The 16,012-nt window shown below is 42.6% G+C and overlaps 1 protein-coding gene across 3 annotated transcripts in view; it reads right to left on the bottom strand.

Annotated features, from left to right (window-relative positions):
• The window catches only part of TEAD4 (TEA domain transcription factor 4), a 51,189-nt gene that overhangs the window by 32,058 nt on the left and 3,119 nt on the right, over positions 1 to 16,012 (bottom strand). For all 3 annotated transcript variants that reach the window (XM_068181803.1, XM_068181801.1, XM_068181802.1), the window contains one exon: positions 4,448 to 4,702. In XM_068181803.1, coding sequence (XP_068037904.1) covers positions 4,448 to 4,454 — 7 coding nt within the window. In that variant the 5' untranslated portion in view covers positions 4,455 to 4,702. The remainder of the gene's footprint in view (positions 1 to 4,447; positions 4,703 to 16,012) is intronic.

The raw sequence follows: 16,012 nt of genomic DNA, 5'->3' as shown, positions 1-16,012 counted from the left end.
TTAACACAAAGAACCATAAACTTGGCTTACAGAGGAGATGGAAGGAAAAGCATGACAAACTCCAGCAGAAGTTTAACCCACTGCTAATGTCTCCAGAAGTCTGGCTTAGTCTAGTCTACAACAAAGAACCAGAGCCACACAAAAGCAAAGTTGAAAGATGACTGAGTGAAACAAAACCTCATTATTAAGCAACTCCAAAAACATTACATCTACCACGAGAGGGGAGGGCAAAGTCTGCATCCTGACCAATTGTCCACTAATCCAAGTTTTGTCTGTCTTCTAGTGTTTAAAATATGAGATTTCTTTTTTCTTCCAAAATCATGGGATAAAGGGCTGTTCTGGAGTTCGCTAGGTCATAATATTGCAAGGGATAGGAGCTTCAGAAGTTTCTGAGGGATATCACAGCTGAAATATAAATTTTGCAGTTACCTGGAACATTCAGTTCAGTGTCAACTGAGCACATTCTCAGCATGTTTCAATAGCTTTGATTGAAACATCATCAGGTAAGATGCTGAACTACAATACAGAGGAAAGCAGTTGAAGACTCTCACTTGGTAGGTTTCCACACTTTAAATAACAACCATGGTCCTCCCGCCCCTCAAGAAGAAGTGTTTATGTACTGGGATAGGTAGTGTATGTTTTATGCTTCTTCGGATTTATGCATTTGCTTTTCAGTGCTACTTTTAGTGACTATTTGAGGTTGAGGAAAACATGAAATGATAACTTATCCCTTTGAGATAAAGGCATTATCCTGCAAGTTTACCTAATCATTTCAGAACAGGGGTGGGAGGGGCCACCTGTGACCTGATAGCTTTTAGCATCAGACTGACCTTTGAACCCATCTTAAGTCATGTTGTAAAAGCAAGACTTTGTGGTCCACTGCCTGCTCCAAGTTTTAACTAGTAACATGGTTGACTGTCCTGCTTCTATCACTCAGCCTCTTAGCTTTAGACATCTCTAAGTATTTCCAATCAGCAGTTCGCAAACAGATGGCACCAGCCTGGGAGATGGATGACTGCCCCAGCTGTCTGCCCCTCCCTGCTCAGCACAGAAACGGCTGAGTTGTTTGAAAAGCAGCTGCTGAACTACTGACTCCTTCAGAACAGCCATCTAACAAACTAACACCAATTCTAGCCCCTCTTGCAAAAAGGTGCTCCAAGCCAGGTGTGCCTGCAGTGGAAGGGAACACTGGACAGCTAAGGTAATCATTAGTTTTTTCCAAGATCTTATTGTTTCTCTTGTAATGTCAAAAAAGGTATCATTTTGCAAGTTACTATTTCTTATTTCTCTGCACTCAGTAACTGGGAGATCTGGCAGATTTAGCATCTCCATGCAAATTTCACAAAGGTTCTAAGCTCTTTCCCTCACCTTTCTCTACATCAGTACTGAAGATACCAGCAGACACCCAACACCTAATTTTGTGAGAGTTTATTTAGTACAAATGCTATAGGTATGATCTATCCCACGGAAAAATATTGTTGGAAAACATAAATGACAGATTTGTAATACTGTACCCCCATGGTGCTCTAGCAGGCAGGACTCATAAAATTATTCTGCAAGACCTTAGTGGTACCAGAAGTCGCCAGAGCATAAAGTGCCCAGACTCAATGCTTCTAATGCTAACACAACGATTAGGAGAAAGGACAGCATTCCATATCACACAAGACAGCTGCTTGTGCCTTAAGCAGGTGGTCAGCAAAGCCTGCTGGAAAGGCCAGTGAGGGCTTGCACCCAGAGCAGGCTGTGCCATGAGCTTACTCAGTCAGGATGCTGCCTCCACGCAGAAATGGAACACGTCTAGTATGGAAAAAGATAACGAAAGGAAAGGCAGCAAAGGAATCGGGACACAGATTATCAGTGTACAGAGAAGAGCTTGGCTGACTTTGGAGTGAAGTCGGAATTGTGTTCACTCTGCAATCAGCAGAGTGTTGTCTAAAGAGCTGTAAACAAGCCAGCCTTGAAGAGGTGTGGAAACATGAGCTTGAGGCCTGTGTAGAGGCTGAAACACTACTTTCTATATAATTTTAAATACATTTAAGCAGAACAGCACAAATTCCTCATATTGCCTCAGTACATTTCAGCTAAAAGCTGTCAACTTTAAACTGACAACAGGTTGCCTCACAAAAGATGAGAAGCATATAAATTGCAGGTAGAAGAAATTCTGAGACCTGGAACATCTTGTCCAAAAACTACTTGAGCCACTCCTCAGCGAGAAACAATTAAATGGTCCCAGTTTTGTCAGGGGAAAGGGGCATATACATCTCACACCTTGGTTCAGAGAGCTCTGTGCAAGTCAGTCACAGGGCGGATAAATAACCATCCCTTCGGAGGCAGGGCCAGCTCCACAGCGAGCCTGCCCTGTTCCACAAGCTGGCTTGTGAGCACTGAAGATGAAATCAGGGACTATATTTATTCTCCCTGCCCGGTCATATCTTTCTATAGATCCCAGACAGGGCCCCACTTCCTTGGCCTGGATCCTGGAGACGAGTAAGCAAAGGAGGACATAAATCAGTGCCTGGGTTCTGTCAGGAGCACACTGAACCAACCATCCACACCAGGAACAGGTGCACTGAAGGCAAGCAGGGACACTGTCCCATTTGGAGAAGTGGGGGAGGGCTTGCAGAAGAGCTCTTCATTTCTTCTCCCTGAGCCTACCCTAAGCTTTTCACCCTGCAAGAGGGTTATTTACCTTCTGCAGTTCACCAGTCCAGTCAACTAGGTGTGTTCCACTTAACACCAATCCATGCTAAGTCAGGCCCAGCTAAGTGTCACTGGTTTCTGTATCCCTTTGCGCTTCACTTTTGCTCTCATTTCTTTTCTCGTCTTTCACTCTCTGCTCTGACACATTCACTCCAAAGCTGAAATACTTCAGGGGCCATGCAAAATGTTCAGTAAATTAATACAGTCTTAAAACACAACTGTAATTTTTCACCAGTAATTTTAAAAGTCACCCATCATGAAAAACAGTGCAGACATAAAGCAACAAGAGGCATGTCACTAGTTCATGCTAAATAACCATGGGGTGGATTCTCAGGTAATATTTTAGTCTGAGTTACATTTTAAGCAAGCATTGGTCCCTAAAGGAGCAGTCTTACTTTAATCTCGGTCATGGTTGCTCATTCCCAAATCTCACCATCCTTTCTCTGAATACCAGCACAAGACGCTGGGCAGTATCCAAATTAAAGTTCACATCTTTTCCCCTTTCTGGCCCTGTTAGTTTTAAGCTGAATCAGTTCCCCGGTTGGTTCCATAGCACAACCACAAAAACGTCTGCGCCAGCAGGGAGCAGGAATTGATGTCTGCCTGAGAATACTGGCCCTAGATTAGCCTCAGGGTGATCAGCTTTACCCAACCCCTATTGCTCTTCCCAGGTACAATGATGTGTGTACCCAGTAAAACCATCCACTGCAGATAAGGACATGTAAACAAGACCCCACCCACGCTCCCACAGTCGGAGCAATCCATTCCCTTGCTCAGGGAACAATGGCCTGATGGGTGGACAGAAACCTGCAGAATTACTTGTGAAGTGCCCCGTAGGAAGCTCCGGGGCATGCACGGGGCACCCGTGATGGGGCCTGTAAAGACAGGCAGATTCCAATGTATTGGTGGGGGGTGGGAAAGCAAGCACCGGCTGGGTAGAAAGAGAGCTGTCTTCCCGGAGATCCTTGCTAGTGTTTTGAGAAACTGTCCAACTTGGGACTTAGAACCAAATACTGGGTATTCAACCTTTGCTTTTGCATTTTAGTCACAGAAGTACCAGGTGACTTCTTGCAATACTCAGCAAGAGAATCCAGGCTAGAGACCAGCTTTTTGTTACCAAAATCAAAAGAAATCTTAACTGTGGAAAAGGTCAAAAAACCCAATTCAAAAGCATGTCTGCCACGTATAAAGTTGACTTCTGCTGCAGCTGCAAACCACAGCCTCTCTGTATTCAGGGCGGGGTATCTAGTTAGCTAGATGAGAAGAATCCACAGGTGAAAGATACTTGTGCCAGGGCTGTGAGAAGGTAAACTACAATGAAAAGGAGTACACAGAACTTTCTGCCCTTAAGATCTGAAAAGTGTAGGCAGTTGAAGTGTAGGTGTTTGCACAGCAGCAGAGCCATTCGGGGGTTCAGGAGCTGAACTTCTGTTCTGCAGCACCAGACATACAGACCATTACTTGTTCTTACCTCCAACAAGAGCACTGAAGACAGCAGCAAGAGATACCAGCAAGAGATTCTCTGAGATCTACTTTATGGATAGTCCCCTGAAAAAGATACCTATAACTCTTTCTGCTTCGTGAATGTCAAAATGTTCACACCCTTTTTCTTAAATACAACTCCAGGCAACCAACAGCACCAGCCTGGGAACACCTGAGAGAAGGGAATTCACTCAGAGCATCACTTGGGGCACGGGCAAGCTGTCTGGAGCATTATGTTGTGGCCTCTCTCTCTCTCTCCACTTACCATACATCTTGCCTTCGTCTGACAAGATAATCTTGCGCCGGCCGCATGGCGGGTAGATGGCTAGCGCTTCCTGGAAGCTCTGCTCGATGTCCGGACTCCACACGCCCTCGGCGTCATTGTCGATGGGTTTGTCCAAGGCCTCGCTGCCCCCCGAGTCGTTGCTCCCCTCAGGGGAGGTGGGAGAACTCCACTCGTTGGAGGTAATGGTGCCAGCTAGAAACTCCAAGGTGCCACGCGGAGGAGCAGACTCAGAATCTGCAACGGCAAGCACATCCCACCGGGCAGTTAGAAACCCTCCAAGGAGATACTAAAGCAAAAAAAGTTTAAAAAAATCTTAGTTAGGAAGGGTTTTACTTCAAGTTTATCTTAAATAATAACCACATGTTGGGTTTTTATTTATGTTGAGATGAAAACATTTTCTACAAGTCCTTCTGAAAAATAGCCTGCTCCAATCTCTCTTCGGTTCATTAACTCTGTCACTTCCCAGTTCTCCTCTGAGGAGTCTTCTCATGTATTTATCTCCTTTATTTCTTTCTCCCTGCACTGTTATTATCCATGCAACTGTTATTTAACTTTCTGAAGCACGCATAGAGGGATTCGGTCCATGTGAAAGACTAAAGCAGTGATGAATTATCCAGTCATCACTGAGCACTGGGGTTGAAATTTTCTTAGATACTGTTTCACTGGATCAGAGTTAGTAGTTGGTGTCACTTCTAACACTGACATTTCTTCTCAAGGATCAGCTGTGCTTTTAAAAAGCCATTCTTGGAGCCAGACAGTTACATGCAGTGTCTTCCAAATCCCAGCACCATATCCTGGCAGGATAAAAAGGCACCATGAGTACAGGGATGACAGCACCACGTTACAGGTCGAGAACCAAGGTGCTCAGCCTGTTGTTACTGCTCATCTTCAGAACGACTTTGGGCAAATTCCTTCAAGTTTCCTCTGCCTCTCTGCTCCATCATCATTTACTAGTCTCAAGCTATTAGATTTGCCACTGGGCAGGAGCAGAAATTGGTTTCTCATTGAACCTAAGCAGGCAGCTGCTAGCTCTTGAAAAATACAATAAATTATAGTCTACTTATAAATGCCTACAGGAGAGGCTGAAGCCTTTGAGTGGAGCTGCTGAAACACTCATTGTGAAATTGACTTCAGACCACACAGACATTTCCAGTCAACCAGGCAGGAGACAAATGGCTTCTAAAGACACAGATAATTCTTCTGCCTTAATCCCAAAGCTGTTTGTTTATCATTTTAATAGCTTTGTTATCTGAGCTACAAAGAATGTTCACAAACCAGCATTTGAGAATCCAGCCAGAGTTCAAAACTTCCCTCCCTCACATTGAGCTGGGTAGCAAGAAAATCAGAATAAGGACTTTTTTCCAAGAGGAACAGAATCATCAAACCTGCACTGAACACGAGTAAGGAGACAAGTCTGACATGGCAACTCTCTAGTTCAGAAATATCACAGTGAAAATGTAAAGGGGAACAGAGGAGAAATTTGGGAGTGGTATTTGTCAAAAATTAGTTATTAAAAAAAAAAAAAAGTGCAGTTATGCCATGCTATCCATAGTTGATATAGGGGGAAAGCAGTCCATTCATTTAACCTCAGAACTTCAAAAATTCCAGGCTCATAGCTCCAGAAACTTTTCTGACAAACTTTTTTCAAGTCTTTCTTTAGTTTCTTATCTTTTTGGATTTTGTGCTTTTAAAATCTTCTCCAAGACCATAATGACCAGTTTTTTTGGTTTTTTTTTTTTTTTAAATAAAAGCTGAAATTCTTTAAGAATTTCAACAATTCAAAACCTGAAGTTGTAAAGATTTGGCAACACTGGCTCTCAGAAGGTTTTGCTGCTCATTAATGACTTGAGACGGCAGCAGAGGCATATTTTACATCTCCAAAAACCACCAAAAGCTAAGGAAATAAGACAATACTGTGCCTTTGACTAATTTCAATACAGACAATATAAATTAGACCAATAATTAGACACAGTGTACTATGCAGCATTTTAACAAATGGTTCACAAAGACATTTAGAAAAGCCAGTATATGACTTATTTCCTATGAGAGTGTTTGAAACACACAAATCACTAAAATGGCCAGCCACAGCCCATCCATCCATTTCAGCACCTACATGAGATTATTTTAACCCTCTTGATCCATGGTATACAGTTTCAGAGCTTTAATGAACATGGAAAGAAATAATAAAATGGGAGGTGAGAGGGGCAGAGAGGGGAACTCGCACTTGGCTTTTTTACCACTGGAGCAGACATCCCAGCACACTGTGAATGACACCACAGCCAACAGTGTGACTTTAAGAGACCCCGAAATGAAGGGTGTCTGAAATGAACCCTCGCCAAACATTCCCCCTTTCACTGACAGATGCTAATAAAAAATTACATGGGTATTTAAGAGATTGTCCTGCTGGGGAATCGGTGTAGAGGAGTAAGCTTTCCACAGAGAGACACTGACAGGGAAAGAGAAGTTACCTGTTCCAAATCTCCCTTTCCTATTTCCTCTAACACCCCTAGTCCCTGGAGGCTCTGCAGACCCTCCATAGTTAACACACAAACAAAATATCCACAAACACAAGGCCCAGGCTGGTTTTAACTTGTGATGACAGGCTGAAAAACAGAGGGTTCAGAATGAAACCCAAGGTGAGACAGCAAGTGTATTCATCATACCACCTGCACTGGGAGCTGCAAATCTCACTCCAGCCAGCAGGTTTCACACCAAGTGAAAACAACTCCAACTGCTCAACTCCAAGACTCCCAAAGCCACAGTCATTGGAAGGTACAGGTCTGCTGTCAAGCCAAATCCCCTAGCAATGCACACGGGCAAAGTCATCTCCTAGGGAATGAAGGACCATCACGACCATAAAAAGCATCTACTTTGAATCCAGTTATTTTCATCTCCTTAGTGTCCATGCTGACACAGGGGAATACCTAGCAGATGATTTCATCATGGCACACTCTTAAGCTGAAACTAAATAAATATATCTGAAGCATAACTCTCCTCCCCCTATCACACTCACACCCTAGGAACTGTTGCCTGATCATTTCATATTTTACAAGGCTCAGCATCTGCACTAAATGCTTTTGGTGACACAGAAAAATCTGGGTCCACTCTAATCCAAGCTCCAGAATAACTGGAGGAGAAAACATGTCCTATTCAGTGCAGTGTCAACTCTCCAGACTGTTCTCCAAACCTTAAAGAAAAGTTGCACTGACTTGAGCAGATGTCATTCGTACCTTAAGAAAAGTCCACAAAGCAAGCGACAGAATATGTGAACTTTCTCTCACGTTGGTGTAAATCAAGAGAGAAGTGGAGAGATGTGGAACATAATAGCAGTGACAGAAGAAATTATATAAATCTTGAAGTGACCAGACATTTTTTTATGCTTCTTACTTTTCGTGCCTTGCCCAGCAATGTTAGTTTAATCTCAAATTACACCTAGGTCAGCAAGATATGTACTATTGTGATCAATCCCTTTTTTTCTACACCTTAGGTCCTGATTCTGCTTTCCCTTCTTGGTACTAAAGCTATTCCTGATGGATGACAAAAATGGGGAATCATACAGACTATAAAATCAAGGATGCTTGGCCACCTCCAGCTAAAATTTCTGTAATTACTCAGATTACAAAGCACACTAGCAAAAATTTTACTTCTATTTGATAACTTCTGAAGAAATTCCATAGACTGCAATTGCCATGAAAATCCTTATAACTCTATGCCTCTAGGTCACTAAGATGCCAAAGGTTTGAAAGGTCTGCAAAGTTGTCTTAAATAATGTTGCTTAACTGGTAAGCTCCATGTGCAGTCCCAGGCAATACTCTGTGCCAGAAGCCATAGACAGTAATTCAGGGAGTCCTGATTGAGTGCTATCTGATCTGTTGGTCTCTTGCTTTGGCTGAACACTTTCAAGCCTTCTGTTTCCTGCACTGCTGATCTGAACTCAGTGGCCAAGATGACCACTCATTAAACTAAGCAAAGCAAACTAAAAAGAAGCTGGGGGTTAAAGCTTGTGATAAATAACTTTATTAGGATGGCAAACTGGAAAACTGGCAGTGGAATTGCTTCCCATTGAATGAGCAATCAGGTGAAAAACAGAGAATTTTTCAGCACAAGAATGTTGAATGTCTTATTTATAAGAAAAGTTTCAATAATATTCATTAGTAACCTCTTCAACAAAATACAAATGTTTCAGTTAGCATCTACTTTCCATTTGCCTGTGTCTTCCACTCAATAGTAACTACATGCATACAGCCTGGTAACTTTAATGGTGATTTGTATTATTAAATGTTCTAATATTACTAAATATTCTAGTACTTGTTAAAATTTGTTTTAAGTTCTGCCTGTGCAAGAGTTTGTAATCACAAAGCTTTCTTCTGATGTGGAGAGAATTTGATTCTGAAAGCACTAAGCAGACATCCCAGACATGCTCAGACAATTCCTTTCCCATCTGAATTCCCTCACCAGGCACAGTTCTTACGAACAGAGTAGTCAGAGGATGTTGTCCCACATCCATAACAGCAAGTTTTGCCAGAGGTCACAGGGCTTGGTGTTTGTTCTCTTGAGATTCCCTCAGCCTGAACTTATGCCCCACTCCTTGCCTTTTGTACTTCTGCGATTGTACCTTACGGTTTTCTTTATCCTGATCTCACTTATTTTACTGAGAGATGATTAACTATCTTTCTTTGTAGGGTCCAGTCATGGGTTCTCCCCCAGTTTCAAAGACACAAGGCCCTTCAGAGCACATCCACCTCCTCACCACAGTATCTCTTTTCTTTCCTATCGGTTTCCCTCTGTCCAAATACTGTTTCTTACTCACTCTTGGTCCCTGTTTTTTTTTTTTTTTTTTTTTTTTCTGCCATGGTCATTTCTTAATGAGTCACTCACAAAGCAAAACCATGGAGAAAACAAAAATCTTTCAGCTCCAGTAGCTTTGGTTGAAGCGTTCCAATTCTGATAATTTCAACACTAACTCTCTTTCCTTTCACACATGGTATCTCATTGAGATTCAGAGATCCTGCAGGGCTAGACAGCTGCCAAGAGCCCTTCAGCAAGGTCTTATTGACAGGGAGCACATCTTTAAACAGACTCCATAGTCTGACACATCTGCTTTCTAATATTAATCCCTCAGTCATTACTGCTGGTAACAGCTCCCTCTTAAGTGTTTGTGGCAGCTGCTCAACACAAAATTATACTTTCCTGAGGATCTGAAAAATTGCAGCCAGCTGCCTCCAGTTGTTCAGTTTCTTAGAGCTGCTCTGTCCAAGAGACTCCCCCCACTCCATGGCCACCCCCTTTCCCTGCTGGAATCGAGCACAACACACCAGGCAGAGAGGTCCCCGTTCACTCACCCCTCCCAGGCAGGGGCACTTGCCAGCACAGCCGTGTGCAGTCTGACAGGCGGTTCCACCCCTGCTCCGGAGCTGGCTGTGCCCTGAGAAAGTCGCTGTGTTTTAGCCAGAACATCCCTTCACCCTCGGCCTCATCCACTGGAACTGCGGACTGTGGTGGCAGGGATTGCTTCACCTTACAGGTACTCCTTGGTGTCATTGAAATGCAAACAAACCCAAACGATTCCCGTATTCGCCACCTTGGTGTAAGGTGAGCCAAATACTCCTACTGTAGAGGATTCGAACCACAACATTTTCATATCTGATCAGCAGTCAGAAATTTTGCACAAAAAAAAATCAGTTCAGCCACAACAGATGATATCCTGCTGCTGAAGCTATAAAGTTTATTATATATATATATATATATATATATATATATATATATATATATATATATATATATAACATAAAGAACAGCTGGAAACAGGAGCAACCAGCCACTTACTCCCATCTAGAACATCTAGCAAATGAACTTACACAATGCAGTGATACAAGGAGATTTGGGTTTAGGGAAGCAACAGTCTGAAATACTAAGAAACCTATTTCTTAAGGTACAAGATGGAAGATAGCAGTCAAACTTACCAGAGGAAGAAGACTGGCAAATTCTATAGGACACTACAAGAATAGCTTAGTTCCTCTGAAAGAGAAAAATTAGTGCAATCAGTAGATGAGTAGCTCCCAGACGGTGCAACTCAAGGACTGCAGGAAAAACATACTGGAAAGGGGAAAGGTGGGAAAGCAAGTATTTGACAATGAATAAGATTGGTTAAGGCTCGCAGACAAAAGAGGACAAAAATCATGGATATGTTTATAGGGTCTCTACAGAAAAAAAATTAAGATGCAACTGAAGCAAGACCACTGAACTGTTCCTAGGAAGGTAACAGCACTTTTGCAGCACCAGACAGCAACCAGTTCCTCAGGCTCCTCAGGAGCTGCGCTCCCATCATTAAGGCAACCTGGAGACAGTGGAGATGGGTGGGTGCAGTTCACTGGGCCTCTTGAGAGCTCTTCTGAAACACTCCCTAACAGCTTAGCCAGCGGCTGAGCCTGGCTCTCATCTCACTTTTTGCCCCCGGCCTCCTGCAATCCTGAGTAATGCTGGCTATTCCCTGTGAATAGCCCTATCCACCCAGGACAGCAGAGTAAAGCTGCATAATCCCATGAATGAAACCAGTTAAGGTAAGTTTACTGGCCCTAGAGGACTAAAAGCTCTTAGCAAGCAGCAGTGCCAGGCAAGGAGGAAAGAACTGAGATTTGCCTCTCTGTATTGGGCACGGTAATACATTCATTATATCCACAGGCTGCACGGTGAGATTTTTGTCTCCGTCTCAACACTGAATAAGACTGGTTTACAAAGGAAGAGGCACTACTCGCCTCAAACCATATCCAACAGGAGGCTGGGCTCCAGCTGAATGCTTGTCACACTGCCTAACACAAAATCAAGCTCGGTTTGTTTGCTACACCGAAACTGCCTGCAGCAGCTGCTGTTCAAAAGGCACCTGACTTCCCGAGCAAAGCAAAACAACTCTTAAATTATTGCAGTAGCTAGCTCTGGCTGAAGCAATGAGAGGATGTAGTGTCCAGCAGAGTGATATAAATCAAAGCAAGGAGAGAGGAGAACTTCCATCAGTGCAGCCCTGGATAATGCAGTCAAACAGGATGTGAGGAGATAAGGCTGTGCGTGGCCTTGCACACCATCCAATCAGTTACATTTGAGATAAAGGAAACAGAGCACAGAGCCTTGCTGCCCCTAAGGAGAGGAGGAAAAAACCCCACAACCCAACAGCAAAGCCCGAAGGCCAGCTCAGCTCCCACTAGTCTAGGCGTGGCCAGCTTGGGGATCCATCCCGAGCAATGGGCAGCTCGTGCCCAGCTCCCAAGTACGGGCCGCATCACAAGGCCACCAGCCTGGGACTGACAAAATGACTACTGGGTGATTTATGTCTCAGCTGGGAGAGAAAAATGAGCCAGCAAGGGCAGCAGAGATTGACACTGCCAGGTTGTGCTGGGATTGAGCCACACACTGGGCTGGCCCTAGCTCTCAAAGGAACAGTGGAATTCCTGGGGAGTCACTGTTATCTCCCATGTGGGAACTGTTCCCAGAGCTCCCATTCTCCCTGACTTTCCAAGACATGTGGCATGTGTTTCACAGCTTCCCAAACAGATGAAGGTTGTGGCAGGGTGAAAATGGTTAGTCACCCTCGTGCTAGCAGCAGCAGTCACCAGAAGTCATTCTCCCTGGAGCTGGTTAGAAAGCAAGGAACCAGGAGAGAGTCAAATAATCACGTCCCTTTTTTATCACAGAAGCATTGGTAGTGTCAGCTAACACAGGAAAATTGTAACTGTCCCTTTACGAACGCACAAGTGTAGATATTGACTGGCTAAAATGACTTGAGAATTACCAAACCAAATTAGAGACAGAAATAAATCAAGCTGAGCATTTTCCCAAAGAGTATTATTCACTTAATTATTAAAGGATAGGGAACATTCAAAAGCAACCTAAAAAAACCTTGCTCCTAAACTCGCCTAAACTCAGTTGTCCTGAAAATCTCACCAATGAGCTCAAAAGCCCTCATTTTACCTATGGAAAAAAATAGAGGATGAAGATGTAAGTGAACCACCCAATGGAAAAACCTGAATAAGGTTAAAATCTAGACAAGAACTTCAAGGCAAGAAAAAGTTAACTTTAAAAGTGATTTGCAACTGCAAGTGGTAACTTCTAAGGGGCTCATGTTTAACGCTGTCTGGAAATAGAGCATCTTTTAAGGGTTTGCTGACAAGTAACACTAAGCTGAGACTCACAATGCCCACTTTATTATATCAAAATCAAATTCTTATTTCCTAATCCTGCCTCCTGCTCATTACATCTTTCAATCTCTTGTCTAGGACTCAAAGATAGATGTTCCAGCAAAGCCTCACAACTGTGACATAGTTAGCTTCCCATGACACTAATGGCAGAAGTGAACATGAGCTCAGACAAGAGACAGATGTTTGCAAAACTCAGCCAGTGCAGTGAAACTGTTTAGCTCCAAAACCATAGTCTCCAAGAAAAGAAATAGCTGAATCTGGGCTATGAGACTTCCAAGAGAATAGACAGACAGTGATCACACAACCCATGAATGCAGTCAGATTTCCCTTTCTGTAGTGCTTGCAGGTGGTCTGTGTTGTGGGCATGACCTGTCTGGTCAGAACTAAGCCCTCTACTAAAGGCTCAAGACAAATGCAAATCACTAACAGGCAGAACAGGTATATAAAGTGGGACCAATGCTCAGTGCTCTTTTGACTTTTCCTTCTTCAGTCAACCGATTACATGTGTGCTTTGATTTTAGTAGTGGTCAGGCATGAGCTTAAAGGGGTTTGATACTTGTCATAAGGCAATGCCTAAGCAAAGAACAGCCATGATGAAACACCTGCATCAAATGAATGAAGCCTACCCATGGTTACCAACCCAGCTGCACTCTCCTAGGGTATCCAGACACCACCCCAGCTCATTTTTGGAGTACACACTCCATCTGGATCATGCAGCAGGTCAACATTCACGGCTTACACATTCAGTTCTTAAGGCTTACACTGCAGAAAGTCAACCTTTCTGTAAAACAGTGTGAAATTTCCCAGCAAACACACACCATTCTACCAGATTCCAGTGCTCTACCAGTTTGATACATGAGACAGTAAAGCTACCCTCAACTCAGACCAGGGTAATTTTGAGTTCAGAACTCTTTCCTCTCTCTAAATGTGGCATAAACATACCATCATCTCCAACCTGCTGAACACAGAACAATTTCACAGAAAGCAAATGAAAATAATGAGAATCTGTAATTACATCCCTAACCCTCAAGCAGGAATCAGTTAAAAAAAAAAAAAAAAAGAAATGTCAAAAACTGAAAAACAAACTTGTCCCCAGATATTACAGGAAAGCATGAACCTTCTGATTTATCTCTTTGCCCTTCCAGACCCTTCTTGCCAGGAAGGTCAACAGGTTATATACCTTCTGCTGGATTAATCTACAGGAGAACAAGGGCAGCTAGCCAAGCAAAACTAGATTCTTAAAGGGACACAGCCAACCACAGACTCTGCTCCAGCTATTAAAGCATGTTTTTACAAATAAAACCTGTGACCAAAAGCAGTGGAAAAAGATGCTGCTACTCTGTTTCTCAGTTCCCATACTGGATGGATAGAAGCAGAGATTTACATGTTCTACCTGCACAGTTATTTTCTTCTGATCACATAGATCCTTCACAAACAAGTGGGGGCAGAGAAATAAATATAATTTTATTATTTTATTTTTATAAAAATAATTCAAAGAGCAGTGAGTGTGCTTAGATATCTTCTTACACAAACCTCTCTTTTACACCGTTTTTTTTTCCCCTAAGCTGACAAGATTTTCAAACCAAAAGACCTGCCTAAGTCCTGCTAGTCTGGTACAAATGAGTTTTATTTCAATGAGCTTACGGAGATGTATGGTCAGGTAAAATGAACTTAGGACACATTAATAAATCCTCGCTTTCCATTTCAGTATACACCTGTTCCATGTTCTCTTGACATTTCCTCCTTAGTTCAAGCAATCCAGGTTACAAGTCCAGGTCCACTTTGCCTGGACATCTGTCATTAATGGTTACCATACTGTTGGAAGGGAGGCACTTTTAGGGCTACACTGATTTATTTTCTCTTTGGCAATAGCAAAACAGATGTTCCAAAGGCTTGCACCCAGGCTCTGAAAGCCACTGGCACTCATGTCTCAGAAATACAGGAGGGTAAAACACCTACCCTTTGGCAATCACATTCTAACCAAGGCAAGAACAACGTAATTATAAACCTACAAGAGAACAGAAAAACAGAGCCAGTGACTCAGCCAGTAGCACCAGGAACTGGAAAACCTGCCCCTCCCTAGCAGGAAAACGTCTAATTCATATGGTGTTAAAAACAAAGGGGAGAGACTGCATCATCTCCAGAAAAAGGAGGACTCAAGGGGCAGGAACAATAAAACCAAAAACCTACCAAACCCTCCCCCCATCCCCAAAAACCCCAATAACTCAAAACACCACCACCTACCCCTAAAAAACTCTTTCTAATAATCTAGTCTCAGATTTTGTAATGAGCTCCAAGCATGCCAGCTCATGGCTTTTTTACAAGGCTCGACAAAGGAACATGCCGGGCATTTATTTAGCATGGTTGTTGGCAGAAGTTGCAAAGACATGAACATCCATTACTGTAAATCCTAATAAACCTGATTGCTCCTCAAAGGAAGACAGAAATGCTGTGAAGGTAAAGAATGAAAATAACACAGTGCACCACAAAATAGATTTAAAACAGCATTTGTTACTCTTTACGGAAATCACAGCTAAAATTACTTCAGATTGGTTTTGGAGAGCACTGATCATATTATTAAAAAAATAACTAATGGCTTCCAAACTATGCATAATGATATATATGATATATGAGACACAAACAGAACCAACCGATACAGAGGGCAACCACTGGGTTGCTGCAGGGATCTTTGCTAGTCCAGTTGTCTTTGACGTCTCAATTAAAGATCTAAGATGAACTCAAAGTAATGTTAATGAAACTTGCGGGTGATATAGAATGAAATTTACAAGCACCAGTAGGTAGAAACAATTCAAAGGGTGTTAGTGTAAAAAAGAAAACAAAAGAAGTGAGGGAGACAAATAGGACTATGTGGGAAAAGTAATGCAAAGAAAACCCAGAGATAAAATCAAGGAAAAAGCCCTGCCAGAAGTAGGAGCTAAAGACAGGCAAGAGTGAGAATGCTGAACAAATGAGAGAGTTGTCTGCAAAGCAAATGCTTCTGCAAAATGACCAATGTGACTTTAATCTGCCTGGGCTCAGATATCACTTCAGGCAAGGAAGAGAGATGAATCACTCCAACTCGTGGAATATTGGATCTCATTCTGACAAAGAAACACAGATAAACTGAAGAAAGTGAAGAGTATAAAAAAACCTCCAATAATAAGACCTAGAAAATTGAAAAATATTATTATTATTATACCCTCATTAGTAGCTAGAAAGAACTTAGAAGATGCAAATGCAGAGAAAGAATAACCAATCATTTCAGAGAAATACACACCAAGGCAAAAACTGCTGCAGTAGAGTAAGAGAACTTTTCTGATGCACATTGGGTAACGAAAAACTTGGCCCAGAAAAC

This window comes from Anomalospiza imberbis, chromosome 2 (genome assembly GCF_031753505.1).
Source record: "Anomalospiza imberbis isolate Cuckoo-Finch-1a 21T00152 chromosome 2, ASM3175350v1, whole genome shotgun sequence".
Taxonomy (NCBI): Eukaryota; Metazoa; Chordata; class Aves; order Passeriformes; family Viduidae; genus Anomalospiza; species Anomalospiza imberbis.
This window is presented reverse-complemented; position numbering and strand designations above follow the sequence as displayed.